The following is a 25733-nucleotide window of genomic DNA, read 5'->3' as shown; positions in this document are numbered from 1 at the left end:
AAGCAGTAAGGACAGTGTCTCCAAATGCACAAGAGAATTGTAGCGATACAATGGTGCCTTGAGATAAGAGTGACTTGACTTAGGAGTTATTGAAGCTATGAGCCATCGTGTTAATTTTTAGCTTAGACTTGCCAGCAAAAAAATTCAAATGCAAGTGATGTGAGGTGGCAAAGAACTCGACTTACTTTGCAGCAAAGAGAATTACATACCATGCATTTAAAACAGCTACGCAACTTGTCCTTTCGGCAGCTTAACGCTGACAGGAAATGCAAAACGCATAGACAGGCTAACATATCACATTGATAGTCGCGGTGTTAACGCTTTAAGCAAAGGAACACAAATGATACATCAATATAAGTTGATAGAAAATGTGAAAATCCTCACAGTCAGTAAGGTATCCTTTATCTTCTGTGAAAAAATGACTGTTAGTGCAGCTTAGTGAGTCTCTTACAGTCGTGAAACTGTTGATTTGAATTTAACTTTTCATCATTTCATTTAACATCATTTCAGTGCCCAGTGTCGGCTTGTGTACTCAGTAGTAAAATTAGCTCCATCTCCTTGGTGTAACTTAATGAAAAGTGTTCAAGGTAGCGGGGAGGAATTTACATATTGCCAGCTCTCTTATGAAAATGTTCTATTGACTCACATTTTCTAGAATGTTTTGATTTCTGCAATCTCTGACTAGTCAGTAAAAACAAGATAGGAAGCGTTGTGATAGATCATTAGGGTTGATCTTGCTGATCTCAGCCAAGTCTACCTAGTTTCTGGCAGACCCCCATTACTATTGCCATCTGGAAGGCGGTGGGCCTTTTCCAGGAAGGCAATCTGAAATAGTTACCTAAAATAGTTTTTACCATCAGCTATTAAGTACCTTCTTTTTTTTCTGCTTGGTTGAAGTCGGTTAATAGTTATAGCACCAAGACGAATGACTGTTTTTCCCCCCTATAGTAAGAGTTTTTAAAAATACTGGTGTACTCGTGGATTAAAACAAAAATTGTGTCATGTCTGTGTTTTAAATAACCTGTTAAGTTCATTTTGCTGACTTACCGGTGATTCTGCTCTGGGTTCTTTTCGCCTGCTGTGTTTTGCACCCTCACTGAGAACATCTTTTGTCCTTTATTATATAATAAAAACCATTTGAATTGTCAATCGGTGTGTAGTTTGCATGTAAGTGCTCATTGTCATCATTACCATCGTAATTGCTTCCAGTTTTCTAACCTTCTTTTGTTTATGCTGTGCAGGCCGGGAAAAAAGTGACCAGTGATCCGAGTCCGTTTGTCCAGCTCCGAGTGGGTCACAAGTCCCATGAGAGCAAGGTGAGCAAAGTCTTATTTTATTTGCATGACATACACATAAACTGACTTAAAATCACATCATGACTAACTCCAAATCATCTTGGCTGCGTTTTAAGATTTAAGAGCACATCTCAAGTTGCTTCAATATGACTTCAAATTGTCTTCACACCAGCTACAAATCAACTTTTAACACATACATTGAACTCCAAACTAACTTTTAATCAACTTCAGATCGCTTCCAAATGAGATATAAAAGCAGAGGTGTGGACTCCAGTTATGAATTTTATGACTTTCAGACTTGACTTATGTTAGTTATGATTTTTTTTAACAACTGGTCAGTCTCAGGTAAAGAATCGACGTGGAGGTCATACTTTCACACAAAAAAGACAATAGAGATCAACAATAAATATGCTTTATCCACAATGTGAATATAAGAAAAATACATTAATTATCTAAAAGAGGAAATCAAATTGTCATTATTAAGTGGAATATCTAATATTCTCTTCCACGTTCATAAATCCTCTATGACCAACCAAGAAGCTTTTTTGGTTATTCCAATCGAATTACCAGTGCAATGCCTGATTAATAATTGCAGCACTACTAGTACTAAGGAAAAAAAAAATCCAAGTTATAGCATTGCATTTTTATGGAATAATTGAAAATCTACTATCAATTGGTTTTGAAAGGATAAGCAACCAAGGCCCCCACCACCCCCACCCCTTGACGATTGGTTTTGAAGGTGCCAAAAATTGATCGGTTCCCTAGTTTTCTTATAAAAGTTCAAAGTACGTTTACCAAATTAGTTTTGATAGATGAATATGGATTTTAAAATATATGAAATATATACAGTTAATGCAGTATGTAACACACATACACACATTATATATACGAGCTTGTACAATACAATCAAGGAATATTTATTATATATATATGTATATATTATATATATTACATATATATATATATATATATATATACACAAGTGAATTCTTTCAGCAAGAAGGTTTGATAGTGTGGGTTTTCCCCAATAATTGCTCACAGAAAGTCAACGTATTCTCAGTGGGGAAGTTTCACAATTTACACCCGGTGACCTTGTAATGTTCAATGCTGCTTTGTTCCTGTTTTGCTTCATTTCTGAACTCCTCATGATGTTTTCAATTAATGGTGCGGTGTAGCATCCCAGCCCCGCCTGTGTGGAATTTGCATGTTCTCCCCGTGGCTCCATTGGCTTTCTACGGGTGCTCTAGTTTCCGCCCACATATCAAAAACATGCTCAGAGAGGCTCCAGCACTCCTGCAACCCTTGTGAGGATGGACATTTCAAATTTGAAATGCTTCATGTTAGCTTCAAACTACAGTGGTGCCTTAAAATACCAGCAACTTGGTTTGAGACTTTTCAAGATACAGATCAGTCTTTTGTTTTGACTTACAAGCAGAAATGTGAGACACAAGCGCTGTATTGTGCGCACAACTCAATTTGGCATAGTGAACAATTGTTTTAAAAAGGCTAAATGCTGTTTATTTCTCCTCCCCGCTGAGGTTGACTATCAAACTAAATGTAAAACAAATACATGCGCATTAAAAACAAAATTTTAGGTCTGCATAGCTTTATGCTAACAAACAATGCAAAACGCCGTAGGCAGGCTAATGAAAAGGATTTGTGAATACAAATGAGGACGAACTTAAATTAAGCAACACGTAGACATACATAACAATAACACAATCATTATACTATTCACATGTATATACTCTTTATCCTCTGCGAAGAATAAATTCTTTTGGGATCTCCCTGTACATTCATATGATTGTGTTATACACTGCACTACAGTGCACACACTGGAAACAACCAAAATGTCCATTGAACTGAAGCATAAAGTGTGATAAAACAGTTTCATTCTTTAAATGTTTTTTTTAACTATGTCCTGACTGTACAATGTTATGGAGTGCCCTTTATTAAAACAACACATTATAACCATTTTTATTTTTTTTTGAGTGGCTCGAACAAATTCATATTCGTGGGGAAAGATAGTTTCATTAACGTGTGGTAACAGAACAAATTCGACTTTTATATCAAGGCGCTATTGTAAATTCAAATCAACTCAAACCATCTTGAAATTAACTTCAAATAGTGTTTCAATCAGAACTTGTAATTGGTCCACTGACGCTGGTGTTGTTTTTATGGTACTGCAGACGCGCTACAAGACCAACGAGCCGGTGTGGGAAGAAGCTTTCTCCTTCTTGGTCCACAACCCCAGGAGTCAAGAGCTGGAGGTTGAGGTATGGAAAAGCTTCCTTCTTTCTGTTACGGAGCTGACACTTTTCTCGCCGCTGCTGTCTTCCTTCCACTTATGTTGTTGTGTTTAGGTGAAAGATGCCAAACACGACAACTGTACCTTGGGAACGCTGGCCCTGCCTCTGAGCCGCATGCTGGAGGCCGAAGACATGACACTCAACCAGCAGTTTCCTCTCAGGAACTCTGGACCCAGCTGCACTCTCAAGATGAAGATTGCTCTGCGGGTACCAAAGACCCTGACTTGATTTTAACGAAACATGTAGCTCGCCCCCTTCCACAAGGGATTCTGCAGAATTTTCACCTCACCTCCTTTGGTAGACATACATGCAGTTGGCTTCAAACCTCCACCTTCTGCTGTTGCTCTTGAGCACACTTCTCATTTCTTGCGCATTCTTATTAAACCAGCGTTTGCAATTCACAATTAAAAATTTACAAAAGCACATTAAAATCACTTAGCTATGCCAAATATAAAATTTTCCACAGCAAGTGTGATTTATAAACTCATAGAGTGATAACCCTGCATAAGAACTGCCTGATGTTAAACTTCCCGTGCTCTTCTTTGCTTTTTCAGCTGGGTTCTTTCAAGCAGTCGATGTTTTGTGTCAATGAAGCCAGAAATCCTGTACGATGAACCTTCGCTATATTGCAGTTCATTTATTGCAAAGTCAATACATTGCTGATTTATTTAATGCTGCTGTTGGAACAGTTAAGATCTAGTCAGTTTCATGAAATACTGTAAATTTACAAATAGCAACGTAGCCCAGTGACTTGTACCTTACTTGCTACCATTTTCGCGAGTCACATGACTTAAGTGCACGGATGTGACGTGTACCGTGCCGCACCAAAGGCTCGATTACATGGGACACCATTTATGCCCAGCGCTGATTTCTCTGATTTACCCTCATCTGATGAAGAAATAGCAGTATCGGTTGATCGGGAAGAGGGAGGAATACTTCCATACAGATTTGAACCTGTGGCTGTAAATGTTGAATATTTGGAAGGTTCTTCAGGCAGAATGACGTGGAGTCCGACTACTTGGAGGCCTACGCGCGGGCATACTTGCCTAAACAAAGGCCCCCAGAGCTGTTCTATTGTTCTTCAGATGGGAATGCCGTGGAGTCTGACGAGCGAGCTCTGGCGGCGGGCCGTGAGCCGAGCTTCCAGGCGGCGGAGGCAGCAAATCAGTGCTGGGCATAAATGGTGTCCCATGTAATCGAGCCTTTGTTGCGGCACAGTACACGTCACATCCGCGCACGTAGGACTCACGAAAATGGCAGCGCCCCTGAAAATTCGTAATTGTGGATAAAAATCTTCTCAAAACACTTAAATGAGAGAGGATTTTACATCACATTGTCAAAACAGGGTACATAATACATGACCTATTGGTTACACTGTTCATGCAAAGCACTTTCCCCTTTAAAAAGAGCATCACGAAGACTTTTAGGAACCAGCAGGATCTCCCAGCCCTACTTCCTATGATACTTTACACTTTCTACATGCAGTACCTATTCCTTTATAGCCAGGAAATTGCCCTTTTTGTAGTTATGCGCGTCTGTAGACTCTGTGGATGGTGACCTCGTGTAGACAAATAGAATACTTACATCTCTCAATAGAATCTCTTATTGACAGTTATATATATGAAAATTTAAGCTAATACAAATTGTAGTGTAAACTACCTTGTTGATTTCCTCTATTACGGCAAGAGTTTCAGGAACATAACACCATTTGTTCACGGATCAATTATGAAAAATGTTTTGGTGTTGAAATTTGAGAAATTTGTGTGGAGATTAACTTCCGCCTATTACACTGCTTAGTCTGTTCATCAATTTATTTAAAACATCACTCATGGCTCATATACTACCACAATATATATTTGTCAACTTCCAAATTTTCCACAAGACAACTTTAATTGCTGGATCTGGTGAGACCCTCTTGGGCCCAATGCGAGTGGACTGTAACAAGCCATAGCTGGAATTAATTCCTATATCTTTTATATCGTTGCCCGCTTTCAGGTACTGTGCCTAGAAAAAGATGCATCTTCCGGCTTTGAGCCGAACCAGGCCTTGTCCGAACTCAAGTCCAGTTCCACCAGCCCGACGCCACGCATGTCCGTGTCCTCGGACTTCGCCATGGACATTCCGCGCTCGTCCTCGGTGTCAGCTCACGACGCCCTGAGGCGCCGTCGGGAGGCCGAGGAGGAGCATCAGCTGGAGGGTCGGTTGAAGGGGGGCAGCCTGGCCGAGAGGGGCCGCAGTTCGTCCCATGTGGCCATCTTGGGGTCCCAGCACTTCCTGGACGGAGGGAAGGAGGCCACGCCCAGCATCGCCTCTGACATCTCTAACCCATACGCCGCTCAAGAATTGCAGCAGAGACTCCAGCAGATGCAAAAGTACGTACGGGACTGCCCGAACATACATTTTTGTCTCATTTTTTGAAAACATGAAACCATGTGAATACCTTGAGTGCCTCCGGAAACTATTCACGTTTGGTTATGTTACAGCCTCATTCTGGAAATGCAAATGTGACAAAAGAAACCTAACCTCAAATCAACTCAGTTTTATTTACAGAGGACATTTAAAACAACCACAGCTGAAGCTTTATCTTTGACAAAATTCACGTAATAAACATTCTAAAAACAAAAAATTTCTATAAAAAAAGTCAAACGTTTTCGTTGAATAAAAAAAGCTTAAATGTCTTTCTACCCTTGAAAAACAGTTTTTTTTCTTGTGAAACAAAATATACTACATTTTAATTTTGTACCTTTAAAAATGACTTTTTTGTCTTTAAACTGGCTTCTTTTGAATAGATAAAATCTTGGAAAAAATTTTGCTTGAAAAACAAATTATTTGTACTTTTTGGGGAAAATACTATATATTCTTAGAAAATGTTCTTTTGGAAAAAAAATATACGAAAACAAGGGCTCAAGATACAAGGTAGAAGATACTTTACTGCCAATTTCTCTATGTGTGACACATACAGACTCTTGAAATTACGCTACTCACACTTCAGGAGGGATTTTGGCCATCTCCTCCACTCAGATCTTCTCTAGATCTCTCTAGATTCTGAGCTGTCGTTGAGAAACAGCTCCCTCCAAAGATTTTCTATTGGGTTTAGGTCTGGAGATTGGCTAGGCCATGCCAGAACCTTGATATGCTTCTTACGGAGCCACTCCTTGGTTTTCCTGGCTGTGTGCTTCGGGTCATTGTCATGTTAAAAGACCCAGCCACGACCCATCTTCAATCCTCAATCTAAAGGAAAGAGGTTGTTCCCCAAAATCTCACAACACGTGGCCACGGTCATCCTCTACTTAATACAGTGGTTTCGTCCTGTCCCATGTGCATTAAAACACCATCAAAGCATGATGCTACCACCCCATGCGTCACAGTAGGGATGGTGTTCTTGGGATGGAACTCATCATTTGTCCTCCTCCAAACACGATTAGTGGAGTTATGACCAAATAGTTCAATTTTGGTCTAATCTGACCACAAAACTTTATCTCATGACTCCTCAGTTCATCCAAATGGTCATTGGTAAACTTAAGACTGGCCTTAGACGGGCCTTGACATGGGCTGGTTTAAGCAGGGGAACCTTCCGTGCCATGCATGATTTCAAACCATGACGTCTTCGTGTATTACCAACAGCCACCTTGGAAACAGTGGTCCCAGCTCTTTTCAGGGCATTGACCGAGTCCTGTCGTGTAGTCTTAGGCTGATTCCTTTCTAAGGATCATTGAGACCCGACGAGGTGATATCTTGCATGGGGCTCCACTCCGATTGAGATTGACAGTCATGTTTAGCTTCTTCCATTTTCTAATGATTGCTCCAACGGTGAACCTTTTCTCACCAAGCTGCTTGGCAATTTCTCCGTAGCCCTTTGCAGCCGTTTGGACTTGTACAATTTCGTCTCTGGTGTCTTTGGACAGCTCTTTGGTCTTGGCCATGTTCCAAGTTTGAGTCTTACTGATTGTATGGGGTGGACAGGTGTCTTTATGCAGCTAATGACCTCACACAGGTGCATCTGATTCAGTATAATACATGGAGTGGAGGTGGACTTTTAAAGGCGGACTAACAGGTCTTTGAGGGTCAGAATTCTAGCTGATAGACAGGTGTTCAAATATTTATTTGCAGCTGTATCACGCAAATAAATCGTTAAAAAATCATACATTGTGATTTCTGGAATTTTCTTTTTAGATTATCTCTCTCTCACAGTGGACATGCACCTACGATGAAAATTTCAGACCCCTCCATGATTTCTAAGTGGGAGAACCTGCAATATAGCCGGGTGTTCAAATACTTATTTTATTTACTGTATTTTGGCATTAAAATAAAAAAAAAATCTATATTGGCTTGAAATTTTTTTTTGCTTGTGACCCTTTGATGGATAACAAACACTAATATCAGTGCTATTAAATTATTTTCAAAAGGAAATTCAGTGGGCCTTGTTTTTACTCTTATTGTTAAATTATCCAAACATTTGCCTTATACAGATCTTAACGTGATTTAAAAAAAAAAAAAAAAACTCTAGTTAACATCTTTGGTCCGTGTGTGCTTGTTTTAGTGGTTCTGGACCCAACTACTTCCCCCTGGGGGAGATCCAGCTGACGGTGAGACATAGCTCACAGAGAAACAAGCTGGTGGTGATGGTGCATGCTTGCAGGTACCATTTACACACATGCGCATGCACACACACACACACAGACGCACGCACACATACATCTCCTGAACTCTTCTTCTCGGCCTTGGTTGTCACCAGGAACCTGATCTCGTTCAGCGACCACGGGTCGGACCCTTATGTCCGGCTCTACTTGCTCCCTGACAAGAGGCGGTCGGGAAGGAGGAAAACTCACACATTCAAGAAAACACTCAACCCCGTTTATAATCAGACGTAAGTAACAAGCTTGTTCAGAAGTCCGATACATTGCGTCCAGAAGGGTTCTTTTTCTCCCTTTTCTTTGAAGAAAGGGCTTAAAAAAAAGAAAAAAAAAAATTCCCAAGGCAGTGAGTGTGACAATAACCAGCTAGTCATCGTATCCTCAGAAATAGGACCCATGACATCATTTTAATTCATATTTGGAGATATTTTTTTAATGTTGCAGTTTAATGACTGCATTGAAATGAAAAGTGAATTTCCAAGGGTTTTTTTTTTTTTTGTGTGTTTTGCCGTCAGCTTCGAGTTCAGCGTGTCCCTGGTGGAGCTCCACAGGAGAACACTTGATGTGGCCGTCAAGAACAGTGGAGGGCTGCTGTCGAAGCACAAGGGGCTTCTGGGAAAGGTGTGTTGTTATTCCGGAAAAGAATAAAAAGCTGTACAGCATTGTATGTGTCGGTTCTACATCATGTGACCGTTCTTACAAGAAGCTTTTTTGTCCGACAGGTGCTGGTGAATTTGAGCCATGAGGACATTGCCAAGGGCTGGACACAATGGTCAGGAAACATTTATAGAACTGAATAATTCACAGGTGGAAGCTGCACGTTTAAGATGTTGTTTGACTTTTTTTTTCGGAAAAACGCCTTTTTCTTAAAAACTTTTTTTTAGATACATTTGCTTCTTGAAAAATGAAAAAAAATTAATGTAAAAAAAAAAAAATCACTTTTTTAAAAAATTGAAAATGTTTTTTCGGAAAATGGCTATCAAAAACATACTTTTAAAAACAATTTTTTACTAAAAAATATTACTTTTTTTAACGAGTATTGTTTTAAAATATTCTCTAAAAATCTAACTTTATTCCGATTGAACCCCCACAACATTTGTTTACAAAACCCGGACCATTTCTTGGGAAAAAAAAATAAATATATATATATATATATATATATATATATATATATATGTGTGTATATATATATATATGTGTATGTGTGTGTATATATATATATGTGTGGTGTATATATATATATGTGTGTATATATATATATATATGTATGTGTGTGTATATATGTATGTGTGTTGTATATATATGTATGTATATATATGTATGTATATATATGTATATGTATATGTGTGTATATATATATATGTATATGTATATGTGTATGTGTGTATATATATGTATGTATATATACGTATATGTGTATATGTATATATATGTATGTATATATACGTATATATATGTATATATACGTATATATATGATTTAAAAACTCTTTGTAATAAAATGTTTAACTTTTTAAGACATTTTTCCTAAATATAAAAGTTTTTCCTTGACTTTTTGTTAAGTCTTTTTTTAAATAAAAGACAAGCCACAACTATTTCTTGAAAGAAAATTGCTTACAAATATTTTTTGTAAAAAAAAAACATAAGCATGATATAACCCCTCCCCCCAATCCTCATTCCTTTAGCTTTAAAAAAATAACTTTTTTTTCTTTCAAGAAAATGACTTGGAATGAATGGAATTTTATTGTAAACCAAAAAATCTGATTAAAAAATATATATGTAGATATTTTTTTTCTTAAAAATAGATATGCTATCTTTGTACACTAAACCTTGTTTTTAATTACACAGGTATGAGCTGACTGAAGACGGCCACAACAAGCCTCATCAGCTCTAAAGTCTTCGCCGTCATCATCATCATCATCCCGATCACTTCGGCATCATTCTAATCTTCACGTTTTGTGCGACTTTCCTTTCCGAACAAACAAAAACAAGCAGCTTCACCGTTGAATGGCAAGGCAGACCTTCCTTTTAAGGCTAAAGGGAATGTACGCAAACATGTCTATTTATAATATCAAACATGTCATTTTTGTAAATATGCACCACCGTGATGGGTGAAGACGGCTAGCGTTTTATTTGTGTTTTTTTCTTTTCTTAATGATGTCTGTCATACCTACAAAGGAGTCTTAGGGACACACTGGCAAGAAAGAGATGCTTTCAGTTCGAAAAAAAATTGTCATTTTTTAAGGAAAAAGTCATTTTTGAGATTGGAAAGTGATATTACACGGTTTATGTCAGAATTTCAGGAGGGCATAAAAACACTAACAAGTTCATTATTATGCAACTTTGTTCTCGTAATATTCCGACAAGTGAAAAATCATGACTGTAATCCTGTTATAATTTTGAATTAATTTATTTTGAAAAAGTTTAGTTTCTTGAAAAAAGACGCAAAAACAACCTTGTTTTGTAAATTCTTTTATAATGTCAACTTAAAATATTTTTTTCTTTTCTTGAAAAACAACTTATTTCTCGATTAAACTTAAGTGTTTTCCTTAGGGAAAATCCAACTTTTTTGGGGGGGTAGTCCTCTTTATAGAGGTTTTTTTCTCACTTTTTCCTGAATAACTACATTTTTCTTGAAAACGTAATAATTTTTTCTTTGAGAAAGAAATGCAAAACAGATTTTTCCTTTTTTTTTTGGGGGGGGGGACTTTTTTCTTCAAAAATCCTTTTTCCTCCAATGTTTTCATAATTTTTTTCTTGAAAAAATACTTTTTTTTCCTGAAATGAATAACCTTCCCCTCCCCCCCTTGTATGTGTAATATTTTTTTTCTTTACAAACTTTGGTAAGCAAAATTGCACTGGCTTTATTACGTTTGTCTTCTTAGCATTTAATCCGGTTTGAAAAGCTTCAAGTCGTTATGCTAGGATAAAGCTGATGTGAAGAGTGAGCAATTTGCACTTCGTTTGAATGTTGGCGAGATGTTTTAGAGGCTAATTTTATGTAGAAATAAATGAGGAAAATATATGAAACAAAATATATAACATACCATCCATAGGCAAAACACGCAGCTTTAAAAGATACCTAAAAACTGTATCAATATATATCATCATATATTATCACCTCCTAGTGGCTACTGTGTATTTTCTACATTTAATTTTGGATTTTTTTTTTTTTAATGCACATAAATGTAACCAGCAGCAACATTATGTTAACAAGTGGCCTTTTTTAATGTGTAGTCTTTAGACGTTTAGACATTTTACTTGCAAAGTCTTAAGTCATGTTTATGTTCTATTTTTATTTGTACAACTTTAAGCATTTATACCAAAGTGTGTGGAGTAGCAATGTTTTATTTTGAAATGTGTTGCATTGGAAACACATTTCAAAGTGAAACAGAGGTACTCTTATTTTGAAGGGGTCCCAGTAAAAAGTCTTCCTGTTGTGCCTTTCCTAAAGGGTCATGTGACCTGCCAACAACTTTGATCCATAAAAATTACAAAATATGTTTTTGGAATAAATAAAGAGATAATCGTTTGTTTGTTATCATTTACTTTGGCAGCGCTCGTGTTTTATTCACTGACAGGCGACTAGGCTATTCATCATGAAAAACTATAAAAAGTATCAAAAGTCACGCGTTTTATTTTGAAGTCGAGCACCGGATATGTTGTGCGGGAAGAAATTAGAGGGTTTGCTGGGAGCGTCAAACGGCAGCATCAGGAGGAGGAAGAGGAGCAAACGCCCAACCTGCTCGCCTCCATCCATCTCCCGCGACTCCTCTCCTGTTCCTCAGGTCGTAATAGGGCCAACCAGACCCCGCGGGGAAAGATGGCCTTTTAACGTTCGGACTAAAAGCAGGATAAGACATGCTGCCTTCTTCCTCCTCCTCCTCCTCCTCCTCCCTTTACCTCGTCCTCCTCCTCCTCCTCCTGCGGACCACCTCCCCTTCCCCCGCCTCGGTTGACCGGCGCTTCGGTGAGTCGCTTCTCCATCGGCTCATTCGGAACCACTTATGCTGGTTCGGGTGGTTCTGCCGGGGCCCATTTTGTGCTTGACGATGATAACCTCCACAAAAACCTCTGACGTCTTTCTGTACGACAAACACGAAAAGATGAGGGGGGAAGAAAACGCACAGTAGGTCCAAAACAACACTGACGCGACCATGTCCATCTTTTGTGACAAATTAGCCTTTAATTAGTCTTAATTATACGAACAGACACACAGAAGCAGGCCCCTCCTGCGTCACTGGTTGCTATTTTTTAAACTACTATGATCACAATTAACATAATGTAAATGAGTAAATAGATGTTTTGTTTGTCATTCATTTCAAAACATTTATGAAATATGCACAAAATTTAATTCATTTAGCCTGGAAGACAGAGGCACAACTACTCTGTGTAGAGAAATTATTGCGAATTATACCTGGTATATCTATCTATCTATCTATCTATCTATCTATCTATCTATCTATCTATCTATCTATCTATCTATCTAATATACACACACACTGATGTGTTTGCCCCCTTCTGATTGCTTATTTTGTTGCACTTAGATGCCACCCATCATCAAACAAATTTAAACATTAGTTAAATACAACACAAGTGAATTGACAAAATGCAATTTTGAAATGAAAGGTTTTATTAGTAAGGGAGAAAATAAATCCAAACCCCGCAGCAAGGTGGCCTACTGTTTAACATATGTGCCACACAGTTGTCTTTGAGCTCAAATCCGGCCTCACCTGTGTGGATTTTGAATGTTCTCCCTGTCCCTGTGTGGGTTTTTTTTCTGGGTACTCTGGTTTCCTCCCACATCCCCAAAATATATATGCTAGGTTAATTGGAGACTCGAAATGTCTTGTATTTGTGAATGTGAGCGCGAATCGTTGTTTTGTTTTATGTGCGGTGAAGTTGGCTGGCAACCACTTCGGGGTGTACCCCACCTCGCCCCCGAAGATAGCTGGGATAGGCTCCAGCATGCCTTTGACCCTGGTGAGGATAAGCCATCCAGAAAATGGCTTGATAGATGAATGAATCCAAACCTGCATGGCTGTGTGAAAACCAAAGCTAATAACTGTTTGGGTTACCCATAGCAGCAACAACTGAAATCAAGCGTTGGCAATAACTTGCATTGAGTCTCTTCCAGCGTTGTGAAGGAATTTTGGCCCACTCATCTTTGCGTAATTGTTGTCATTCAGCCACATTGGAGGATTTGAGCATGAACTGCCTTTTTAAGGTCATGCCGAAGCATCTCAATAGGATTCAGGTCAGGCTTTTGACAAGCCCACTTCAAAGTCATTTTGTTTTTCTTTAGCCATTCAGAGGTGGACTTGCTGGTGTGTTTTGGATCATGGTCCTGCTGGACAAGCCAAGTCCATTTCAGCACAAGGTCACAAACGGATGTCAGGACATTCACTTCCAGGATTTTTTGTTAGACAGCAGAATTCATCGGTCCCTTAATCACAGCAAACCTTCTAGGTTCTGAAGTAGTAACACACTTCCGCCACCATATTTTACTGATGGTATGCTGTTCTTTTTCTGAATTGTGTTTTTTCCTCTTGTGGTGGAATCATAAATACTTAGGCAAATGAGGTCTGCATGTTGTTGTGGAGTCTTTTGTGGTCATTTTGGTTGGCCGGGTATGGAAGTACATTAGTGCCACTAGGATTTGAATTTGAAATGCCACAGAAAACAGGATTTACATTTGAAATGTAAAGTGATCACATTTTCAATAGTTGTATTTCAGAATAACTTTTCAATATTAACAATTCAACTGGCTACAATTTGTTGTCTGAAATTCAACCGGCTACAATTCGCTGTCTGTGCCACCAGGCAGGGTTACTTCAGGTCAGAACTGAACACCCAGCCAATCCAGTTCCTATGTGACGTCACGTGACTAAAAAAGCGGAACTGCGATTGGCTGGGTGTTCTCCCTGGTGGCACAGACGGTGAATTTCAGACAGCGAATTGGAGCAATTATTGAAAATGTGATCACTTTACATTTCAAATTCAAATCCTGGTGGCACTAATCTACTTCCATAGGCCGGCCACTGCTGGGTAGGTTCACCACTTTTTCCACGTTTTCAGCATTTGTGGATGAGGGTTCTTCTCACTCTGGTTGGCTGGAGTCCCAAAGCAAAGATGATTAGTATTTTTTTAAAATACTTTTTCCACACTGATCGATATCAATGAATTTATTTCTCATATGTTCCTGAAATTCTTTAGATCTCAGCATGATGTCTAGCTTTTGAGGATATTTTGCTCTACTTCACTTTGTCAGGTAGGTACTTTTTATAAGTGATTTCATGATTGAGAACAAGTTTGGCAGTATCAGGACTGGGTGTGGTTAGAAAATTGAACTGGGTATCATAAACTACAGTTATGTTTTAACAGGGGAATCACTTTTTCACACGGGTTATGTAGATTTGGATTTTTTCATTGTATTATTAGAAACTATTGTTTTAAACTGTTTTGTTAACTTGTGTTGTCTCTAATATTGATTTTTTTTGACAATGGGAAACATTTATGTCTGGCAAAAATTAAATCATAAATTAGTAAGGTGGCAAACACTTTAATTCCACTGTATGGGAAAAAAAATGTACGTAAATTTTGCATTTTACCGTTAACTCATGAAATACATAAAGGGAGCAAATATTTGAAATACGTTTGTTAAAAGTATTTTGTCCCAATAGAGTACACATGTAAAAACCCTTAATTGCAATAAAGTTGGGATGTTGTGTACAATGCAAAAAAACAAACAACCCCCCCCCCAAAAAAAAACTCAACACAATGATTTACAAAGAATTTTCAACCTGTATTCAGTTGAATATTCAACAAAGACATTTCATGTTCAAGTTGTTGGACTTTTTTTTTTCATAACTATTTTCTCATTTTAATTTGCTGCAACATGTTCCAGAAAGCAGGGAAGGGGGCCTGCTTACCTCTGTGTAGCATCACCTTTAATTTTAGCAGCACTTGAGCATTTGGGAACTGAAGATGGAAATTGTTGAAGTTTTGTAGGTAGAACTACTTCCCATTCTTGCTTGATGTACAGCTTCAGTTGATCAACAGTCTGGGGTCTCCGTGACTGTGTTTTGTACTTAATGTCACGCATTTTCAATAAGAGGCAGGTCTGAACTGCTGGCAGACAAATCAAGTACTCGCACACATTTAGTATGAAGTCACATTCTTGTAAGTCTTGCACAGGTGCCATATGTTGCTCTAAAACCTATACATATGTAGTTTTTAGCATGTTACAAACCCAATTCCAATGAGGTTGGGACGTTGTGTTAAACATACATAAAAATGTAATGCAACGATTGGCAAATCATGTTTATCCAGTATTTCATTGAATAAGCTTAAAAGAATCAGGAGAAACCACTGCACGTAACCGGCAAAGCCGAAAACCAACATTGAGTGCCTGTGACCTTTGATCCTTTAGGCGGCACTGCATCATAAACCGACATCAATGTGTAATGGGTATCACCACATGGGCTCAGGAACACTTCACCAAACAGATGTCAGTAAATACAGTTCGTCACTCCATCCACTATAGCAACTTGAAAACGCTACTAGGCCAGCAAAAACTATTTATCAACAAAACCCAGAAAGACCGCCGGCTTCTCTGGGCATGGTCTCCAGTTAAGTCTGGATGGTTCTTTTCCTCTTTGGCCCTGAGCAAACAAAGTCCACAATTTCCAAAAACAATTTGAAATGTGGACACGTCAGACCACAGCACATTTTCCCAATCTGCGTGAATCCATTTCAGATGATCTCTGACCCAGAGTAGCTAGCAGCATTTTTGGGTGTTATTGGTTTATGCTTTTGACTTTCCATGGTTGAGTTTTAACTTGCGTTTGCAGACGTCGCGATGAACTGTGTTGACCAACTTTGGTTTTCTGAAGTGTTCCTGAGCACACTTGACAATATCCTTGACATACTGCTGCTGGTTTTTAATGTAGTGTCATGTATTCACTGTTGGTTTTTGGCCTTGCCGCTTACGTGCGGGGACTTCTCTAGATTGTCCGTATCTTTTGATGATAATATGACCGTGGATGATGAAATCTTTAAATTCCTGGCAGTTATATGTTAAGAAATGTTGTAAAGTGTTTTGAATATCTTCTCAAGCAGTTTTTCACAAAGTGTTGAACCTTACTTGTAAACAACAGCCTCTTGGAACCCCCCCCAAAAACTATGATACTAATGTTACTTTACCAGTCTTTTATTGCTCCTGTTCTCCTCCTCGCTTAGTATATACCATGGACCGTTAAAAAAAAGGAAATTTGGCTGCAAATGGCCCTCATGCCATACTTTGGAAATATTTAATTTTGTATCATTGAGACTGATCTCTAATAATAAAATATATGAATGAGCGGTTTGCACATTTTCCTGCCGGTTCTGAGAACCGGGGATCAACATGCCTGCGTAGGTTTTCTTTGGGGTACTCTGGTTTCTTACCACTTCCCCAAAACGTATGTGGTAATTTGATTGAAGTTCAGAACTTACTCGCCAGTTACACGAGTAATTTTTTACACCGACTACTAGTACTCAAGTAAAATTTTGGAGGACTGCTTTTATTTATGAAACATATACCTGGATCTTATTCTAAATTAAGAGTATATCTAAGTTCAATATTTGGCTACTCTACCAACCTCTATTTTCTCAACCATTTTAATAAGATGATGATGATTTCCTCCCAAGTTCTTATGTTGTGGTGGTTAAGTGTTGTTGGTCATGTTTGCCTAATCATTAACTGTAAGGTTGTCAGTCGTCATGGCAATGCTTATAAATATCTCACACGCACACACAATCACCTCATCTTTTGTCTGGGAATTCACATACACATATAGTCACAGATTAGACCCTAACTCTAAATTCCAACCCTAATTATGTTTTGAAACCCTAATTGTAAATCCCAATGCTCTTTTGTAATCCTAACCGCAGTCTTAAAACCCACATTTGAAACTCTAACCCTGACATGAAACTGAAGTTTGAATGGCTAATCCTTTCTTAAAACACTAACTCTGATTTGAAACCCTAATTTGAACACCTTATTGTTGTTTGAAACTCTTAACTGTGCCTTGAAACCATTCCTTAACACCCTAACAAAGATTTAAAACCGTGCGTTGGAACCCTAACCTATCTGTAAAACTCTAATTGGAAACCCAAATGTTGTCTTGAACCCACAAATCAGAATGCCAACATTTGAAACCCTAATCCTGCCTTGAAACGTTAATATAATGTCAGAATTTTTGTTTCAAGCCAAACCCTGCCTTAAAATCATAAAGACACAATGTTTTAAAAGGCTAATTTTAATACCTATTCCAGATTTAAAACGGTAATTTGAATCCCTAACACTGTTTTGAAACCCTTATTTAAACTCATAAATTTTGTTTGAAACCATTTTCTAAGACTCCAAGAAGTGTACGAAACCCTAATTTCAAAGCCTAATAATGTTTTTGTCCATTTGCGGCTTTGATGACCGCGATTGCATCATGGGAAATGTAGTCCTTTGCTGCTTTCTTGCTGATAGCAATGGCTTTGCTGTGCTTGGCTGAGTCCCTTTTTACACGTATGCGGACACGACCAGTCCCAGCGGCATCAAAATAGTTCACCGAGCCTTCATTTTCCTTTAATAAAATAATAAGGAATACATTTCATAGCCCCAATGTACACACATTACTTTTCACGCTTCAATAACTGGTGGCAAACACAGGGATAAACGTTTGTGTGCTTGTATGTTAGCAACTGCATCACAGACATAAACAGATTAATGGTACTTTGTAATGTGCCTGAAACCCCGATTTAAAACACCAACTTCAAACCCTAACCTTTGTTTCACACTCTAAAACAGGGGTCTCAAACTCAATTTAACTTGGGGCCGCTGGAGGCGGAATCTGGCTGAGGCTGGGCCACAATTAAAATTAAAAACAATTCTATCTTCTCAAACATCTTTTTTTTTTTTTTTTTTTTTACACAAAATAAGATGAAGGACACTGGTCTTTAGAATTTGTGTGCAAAACTTCTACCAATCCCCCCCCCCCTCCTTGTTAACGCTGCTGTAACATTCTCATTAAAAATTGTTTCTCTGCTTGCACCAATGTCACACGCCTGATAGCCATTTACCCAACCGCATTTGGTCATCTTCGCACACAACACTGTAAAAGTGCATTCCATATAAAACTCAAGGGCTGCACTACCATTATGCTTTCATATTAAGGTGGGGGTCGCAAAATATAATCTTGCTGGCCTCAAATGGCCCGCTGGCCCCAGGTTTGAGACCCCTGCTCTAATCCTTGCTTGAAACTCTAACCCAGTCTTCAAACCCTAATCTACACTTGAAACATAAAATTGAAACCGTAACCCTTGAGAAATTCTAACCAAAGTTTGGAACACTTATTTAAAACCCTAACCTAAATTTAATTAAATAGGAAACCCGGAAATGAAACTAACTTGAACCCCTAACCATTGTTTGAAACTGTAACCCAGGCTTGAAAGTATAAAATGGTACTGTCATTTTGCTTGAAACATTATTTTTAAAACTTTGTTTAAACTTTGACACAATCCTGAATCCCTATCCCAAGTTTGAAACCCTAATTAAATCTTAAAACCACAATTTGAAACCCAGACCTACTGTAACCAATATTTAAAACCATAACGCAGGGGTCTCAAATGCATTGTCATTCAGCCTAATTTAATGTCAAATGGAGTATATCACTAACTACAATGTTCCATACTTAATGACTGTAAATACGTTTTTCCTTTTGTTTCATTGCAAAACAAAACAAGTACACCTGGAAACTGACTGACTGGAAAATGACATTTTTGTATCATTTTATGAAACGACCTCACTTTTCTCACAAAATTTTAAGTCATAGTATTGGAACTGAAACATAGAGTATTACTCATAAAATTAAATCAATTCCTGAAGACAATATGAATTATTACTATTACATTTTCTACATGGGCCTAATAAATCTCAAAATGATTTTTAATTCCCACCGTCATTATGTCTCCACAAGGCTAGCTTGTACCTGCTACTAGGTTAGTTTTGGCTTACGGGCTGTATGTTTGGCACTCCTGCTATGACCACAGCATGAAATTCCAATTTTGCGTTTTCGGTACCTTTTGGCTATTTTCAGTAATAATTCAGAACAATGTTTGGGGAAGTTTTGAAAACAAAAAGGGTTTTCTTCTTGTTCTGTCTAGGTTGTCTCTTCGAGCGAGATCTTTGTACCCCTTTCGAGATTTGCGTCAATGGTAAGATTTGTTTTTTTTACCCTCATTGTTCTGGCATATTGACTTGCAGTGTGGATGGATTGGGTCCCAATACTCTTGTCTGTGTGCATCGGCAGACGGGATGTTCGGGAGGTGCCACTCCGTCCCGGTGAATAAAGTCTACTCGTATTACGTCACCTTGCCTGTTGCACAACACTTTCGGCATCTGCTGGACAAGATGGCCGCTGCGGGTAAAAAAGCACACACACACACACACACACACACACACACACACACACACACACACACACACACACACACACACACACCACACACACACACACACACACGTGGGCGCTTATACACACAACGCTGACAAAGTGAAAAATGGACAACTGTGAGGAAAAATATTACAGTTTCACCATCACAATATTGCAATCATAGCACTAAAATTTATTATTTTGAAATGTTTGGGTTAACATCAACAACCTTTTTTTTGTAATTGGACACATTCAACATGGCCGCCACTTAGGCAAGGAAGGCACGTCTTTTGGAATTGGATGCAGTCATATTGTATATTTGCGACCCAGAAATACAGCCCCCCCCCCCAAAACAAACAAAAAAAACACACTCGGACGGACATACAAACAAATAGACCATCACCCAGCAACCAGAACTGGGGAGTGAAGGGGGGCCTCTTCAAGGCATGAGGTGCTGGCACCCTACCATAAGCCCCAGCTAAGGGCCCAACACAGTCCGAAGGAGAGAGGGGCGATGACTATAGCGGAGTGCCCCAGGGAGACAGAAGAGGAGGGCACAGGCCCCAGGGCACAGCAGCAAGGCACCCAAACCCCCACTCAGAGACCAGGACAAGACCCCTGGAGTGGTTCCAGGGGGCACCTCCCCGGCACCCAGCAATAGATAGCAATCCTGGGACCAGTGCCTCCGAGGAGGCCAACACAGACACAACCAGACCCGAGAGGAGGAAGGGGCAACGGGCCCAATATCCCCACAGGCCCACATCGCAGATCCAGAAAGGATCGGGGTTACATTGAATGCAATTAACCTTACAGTGAGCACGATGGTCTAAAATGACAAAATATGATTTGGTCACATTACATTTGTGTTAATTTAAATGGTGAAATGTACAATATGGATAGGCGAAACGGTGGTTAGAACGTTGGCCTCAGAGTTCTTAGGACCAGGGTTTGAATCCTGGCACCGTCTGTGTGGAATTTTCGTGTTCTCCTCATGACTGTGTGGGTTTTCTCTGAGCATTCCAGTTTCCTCTCAAATCCTTAAAAAAACATGCATTAATAGGGGACTCTAAATTGTCCTTAGGTGTGATTGTGAGTGCGACTGGTTGTTTGTTTCTGTATGTCCTGAGATTGACTGGCAACCATTTCAGGGTGTACCTTGCCGCCTGCCCGTTGATTGGTGGAACAGGCTACATCGCTCCCGTGACACTTGTGAGGACAAACGGCTCAGAAAATGGATGGCTAAAATACAAAATAATCTACATTCATGTTAAAAGTTCAAAGGCTGTCCACTAGATGGAGACATAAACCAGAGAAGCACGCCCCTCTGTGTCATTTGGTCATGATGCCATTTAGCTTTGAGTGACATCTTAAAGGAGTTTAGTAGAAAAATGCAGTAGTACCATAGCAAGAAGCTAAAAAAATGTTATGCAGAAAAGTGCATGGATCATTTCATGAAATACTCCAGCATGACAAGGTGCAATTCATGATGCAAATGAGCTGTTTAGGAACCACACAAATATGTGACACAGTAAAATGTTTACTGTGCAGGTGTTCCGTGTTGTGGTCCGCTCCCAAACTACACGTCTGACTCTCTTTATTAGCCACCTGTCTGTTATTAGTAGCCCCTTTATGGCAATCTGATGGCGATTGTTCAGCAGCTGTGCCAGCTAGGCCTCATTTGTTGATGAGGCGCTACATGCGGTGTGGAACTCCCAAGAGATGAGTAGCAATTGGCAATTGCTTGTTTTAATGCTGAAATGTCAAAGAAAGGACCTCCAATAACTACCATCGTTGCTGTCAGTGGTTCTTGGGTGCAATTGGGAATGACTTAATTATTATTAATCTGGCAGCATGGTGGGTGACTGGTTAGCATATCCGCCTCAGTTGTGAGGACCATCGGCTTCAAATACCTGCGACCTCCTCTGGTTGTTTTGGCACCTCGGTGGGGGCTGGGGGACTGCCCTGAGTCCCTCAGTGGGAGACGTGTCCTGTCCGCAGGGCTGCTTTCTGGTGGAGTCCTGGCCCTGATCCCGCCTTTCAAGTGATTAGTTGGTGTCCTCAGCCACGACGGTGCAGGCACAGCAATTACAGGACACTTCTTTTTTTTCACTTTTTTTTGCTGGGTGTGTAGCCACTCACTTATTGCAACAAATCAATATAACTATACGAACTGCTTGGTACAACTTCGCTCACACACTTGTCCAATAGACATATTTTACGTAGTCACTCCCATCACACTTCGGTTGTAAACCCGGGTCCACGACCCTTGTCCTGCATGCTCCCACTCCTGTCTTTATCTGTCCTTCCCTCACAGGGTGTAAGACTACTGCTCCTTAAAACACTCATATCTCATGTATTATTGTTCTAGATATGATTTACTTTTCTCATGATGTTGCCAATTCGTGTTGTCATTTGTCTTCCTGTCTTTTCAGTCCCCTCGAGAAACATTGTTCTGTTTGACCGATCGACTCTGATTCTCAATAAATATCTATTGCAATACTAAGAAACCACTGCGGCAGTTTAAAAACTCCACTGTGACCCAGTAAAAGTGTTGCAATACAGATCCAATATTCTGCTTGATCTTACAGCCGAACAAAAGAAAAACATCAAAAAACGTGGTACACTCCCTCTCGTCAGAAGATAGCTAGGAGAGGCTCCAGTACGCCCACCACCCTAGTGAGGAAAAGCGCGAGAGAAAGTGCATGAATGGATTTTTCTTCTACCCTTATGATCAAAACATGTAGTATTATCTGTACCGAGTTGTGTGAGTTTTTTCAAAGAATTATCCCATAGTTAAGCACTTTATTTGAACACGTATTACTTGAGAAATTCACTGCCCCACTTTTAGATAGTAAATGAGAAAACACACAGGGTGGTCTATGACTGGTTTGTTAGCACATCTGCCTCACAGTTCTGAGGACCAGAGATTCAAATCCTGACCTTGTCTGTGTGGAGTTTGCTTGTTCTCTTCGTGGCTACCTAGATTTTCTCCAGGTACTCCGATTTCAATTCAAATCAAACTGTCAAAGCATTAGCATTGAACAAAACATAAACCTTATGAAAATACTGGTGGTTGTTTAGTCATCAGTTGTTTAATATTTCACAAATTCTATCAGGGTATTTAACCTTTGAGCACATCTGTTCATACACGTAGCCCGATCATATTGGAATGAAAGGGGCTACACTTTTTCCGTAACCTCTATGTATAATGTGCACTAGGGACGTATGACAATTCTTGTGCATAACACACAAGATAAATTGTGGTTGTTCAGTTCATAGTTCATAATTCAAAATTTTGAGCTAAGTTGACCGGTCCCAAAATAAACTCGCTTGTAGTCCCCCCCCCCCCAATACGTTTCTAATGATCTATTACCTTCAAAATCAACTACACTACTAAATTACTAATTTCATTACTCATGTTGTAATTGATGAATTTTTAAATACATTTTTTTATATTGTATGTCCTCAAAATACAGGCAGTTAATTTCCACATTGTTGCCACCCATTCATTCCTCACTAGTAGCCAACTGCAGCTTTCACCCTACAGTCTCAAAAACATGAAAAAAAATGCTGCTTAAATGATGTTTTATTTTATAAATGAGGAATTAAAACAAAAACAAGACTTTTGTCCTGAATCTGTAAATAAAAGCTCCAAACACAGAATGACTGTAAGGAAAGTTGTGGAAAGGGCTGATAACTTTGCATTCCTCTCAGCTCTGACTGAATATAGAAACAAAATAATTTTATCTACTCTTACAAATAAAATGAATTCCATATTATCACAGTGAGATTATACAGTGTTTTATGTTTACACAGTTTTAACCTGAATGCACCTCATGCAGGTGCTGCCTGACTACAGCAGTTTCATTCGGAGGAGCTAAACAGGAAACGCGTGTACATTTGTTCCACGAGTATGTGAAAATAGGTCCCTCTGCTGGTCACTTTTCATTTTACATTTGAATGGCTATATTACAGAAAACCAGCCGCACACCCCGCAATCTGATTATTGCACACGTTACATTGCAATGACAATGCTCAACAAAATATCTTGCACCCCTATTTTTGGACGATGTTGGAGAAGTGATGCGCATGTATGTGTGCCTTTGCAGGTTTGACATGGGAGGATGACACCACCCAGCATGTTCTTGCCAAAGAACTCTCCAAAGTCATGAGGATTCCTCACCGGCCACCACTAAGCACATCCACCGACAACACAGAGAGCAGGTAACACGTTAGGGACATTGAGGAAGGCGTGCTTGGTTTGTAAATGGACTTCTCTCCCAGGCCTGCAGCCAAAGCGATGGACCCGGTGGACCAGAGGCTGAAGCCGATGGAGGCGGAGTTTAGCAGGAATCTGCACACGTACCTCCAGCGTCTCGGACTCCTCCCGAAGGTGGGGGGCGCTGAAGGCCTGAGCAAGGTATTGATGTAGCTTTGGATAACATTAAACCTGTATACGTAACATACAACATGTGAATTGGATTGGAAGTTGCAGAGCCACGTTTTAAGCTAGAGCCCAATAAAATGTGATTCAAACACTAGAAAATAAGTTAAAAAAAATCACTTTCCTGTTGGAATTAATGTGGGTTTCTTACCCTAGTGCCTGGGGGGAAAATGGGTTTATTGAGAAGGTACAGCAAAATCCCGCACGCAGTATACCTTTATACTAAGGCGCAACCCATGTAATCAGTTTTGAAAATATACTGCGGTTCTCCTCCAATCGGGGGGATCGCTACAGCTGGTGTTCAATAGGACGCCACAGGGTGGAGTTTCCTCTGCATATTTTGGCCATTCCAAGGACCCATAGTTGGATTGAAGCATTTCACGAAGCATCGAAAATACTAAACCACTAAATTTAGACACTGCAGAACAAGCGCTCTCACTTTCACTTTTATCAGGAAGGGCTTTCGAGTTTTGATGCATTCAATTATGATTTGCTACCGTGGCAAAACTGGGCAATATTGGCTTCACCACATCCTGTTTCAATTGGCCATTGGTGAGGTGGTGAATGGACATCGCGAACCCTGCTTTGTGTTCATTTTATTTTATAGCTGCATTACAAAATGAATTTGCAATAATCATTTTTTACAACCAAAAGGGGTAAATACTTGTACACATAATATTTAATTCTTATTCCATTCTTCTTATTATTAATGTTTTTTTTTTGGGATAAAGGGTATTCCAGGGCTCTCCCATACTCAAAAACCTGACTTCATAGCTCATGCCAGAATTTTTGTAAAATTCATCGCCTGAAGTCATTTTTACTCAGCAACATGAAATTGGGTAGACATGTCTACCATGTGTAGATAAACAAAAAAATGTCTCTGAAAATTCAAATAAGTTAACTTCACAATGTGCGGACGCGACTGAATGTCTGTGTTCCAGAGTAGTCTAGTCCCATCAGATCTGTACAGCTCCATGTCAGACCCAACAACTTCGAAGGCATCTTCAGCTTTCAAAGTCAAGCAGAACACATCAGCGGATAGGCTCCAAGCGCTCCTTAGTACCCTGAGGCAGTTTTTCTCCACGCAGCCTGACGTCTTGGGTCACCTCAGACCTGTCGACACCCACGAAAAGGAAGTGTCCCTGCCCACGAATGTTAAATCCAGACCCCTAACTACAGGAACATCTGCCAAGGAGCCTCTCACAGTCGTGGATGGTAAGTTCTGGATCTTTTTGACAAGTGTGTGAAATTGGAGTAGGAATCAAGGAATCAATTATAGACAGGATTTTAGACCCAAAACTTCGATACGAAATTCACATCCATACACTCACAATTAAGAAAATCAGAAATTCAGATACAGTGGTGCCTTATGGTACCATTCGCCCGATTTAGAATTTTTTTTGTGGAAACGAGTCAGCGTTAGGATGATTTATTTATTTTTTTTCTTACTTGGAGTTGCAAGTGTAGTTTTGTGATACATGCGCTATATGGTGGCAGGGACTATGTCATCTCTCGTCACAACAAGCAGCAGTTTGGCATTTGGAATTAGTGAACAATTTTTAAAAAAAGAGGCTTCAAGCTGTT

General features: G+C 39.4%; 2 protein-coding genes across 3 annotated transcripts in view; both read left to right on the top strand.

Moving 5' to 3' along the window:
- LOC133511227 (extended synaptotagmin-2-like) overlaps positions 1-11762 on the top strand; it is a 40003-nt gene extending 28241 nt beyond the window's left edge. The window contains exons 15-23 of the mRNA XM_061839955.1: positions 1242-1316; positions 3485-3571; positions 3659-3811; positions 5600-5976; positions 8145-8243; positions 8340-8471; positions 8754-8859; positions 8961-9010; positions 10086-11762. Of these exons, the coding sequence (XP_061695939.1) occupies positions 1242-1316; positions 3485-3571; positions 3659-3811; positions 5600-5976; positions 8145-8243; positions 8340-8471; positions 8754-8859; positions 8961-9010; positions 10086-10131 (1125 nt within the window). The 3' untranslated portion in view covers positions 10132-11762. The remainder of the gene's footprint in view (positions 1-1241; positions 1317-3484; positions 3572-3658; positions 3812-5599; positions 5977-8144; positions 8244-8339; positions 8472-8753; positions 8860-8960; positions 9011-10085) is intronic.
- Positions 11763-11919: 157 nt separating this feature from the next.
- Positions 11920-25733, top strand: part of LOC133511222 (receptor-type tyrosine-protein phosphatase N2-like) — a 115186-nt gene continuing 101372 nt past the window's right edge. Inside the window, exons 1-6 of one of the 2 annotated variants that reach the window (XM_061839947.1) lie at positions 11920-12207; positions 19437-19487; positions 19583-19696; positions 23815-23929; positions 23990-24125; positions 25238-25364. In XM_061839947.1, the coding sequence (XP_061695931.1) occupies positions 12099-12207; positions 19437-19487; positions 19583-19696; positions 23815-23929; positions 23990-24125; positions 25238-25364 (652 nt within the window). In that variant the 5' untranslated portion in view covers positions 11920-12098. Of the gene's footprint in view, positions 12208-19436; positions 19488-19582; positions 19697-23814; positions 23930-23989; positions 24126-25090; positions 25365-25733 lie in introns of both variants that reach the window. The other variant, XM_061839946.1, reaches the window with a different exon arrangement.

Source organism: Syngnathoides biaculeatus, chromosome 13 (genome assembly GCF_019802595.1).
Source record: "Syngnathoides biaculeatus isolate LvHL_M chromosome 13, ASM1980259v1, whole genome shotgun sequence".
Lineage (NCBI taxonomy): Eukaryota > Metazoa > Chordata > Actinopteri > Syngnathiformes > Syngnathidae > Syngnathoides > Syngnathoides biaculeatus.
Note: the sequence above shows the minus strand (reverse complement) of the source record. Positions and strands in the feature narration are given on the sequence as shown.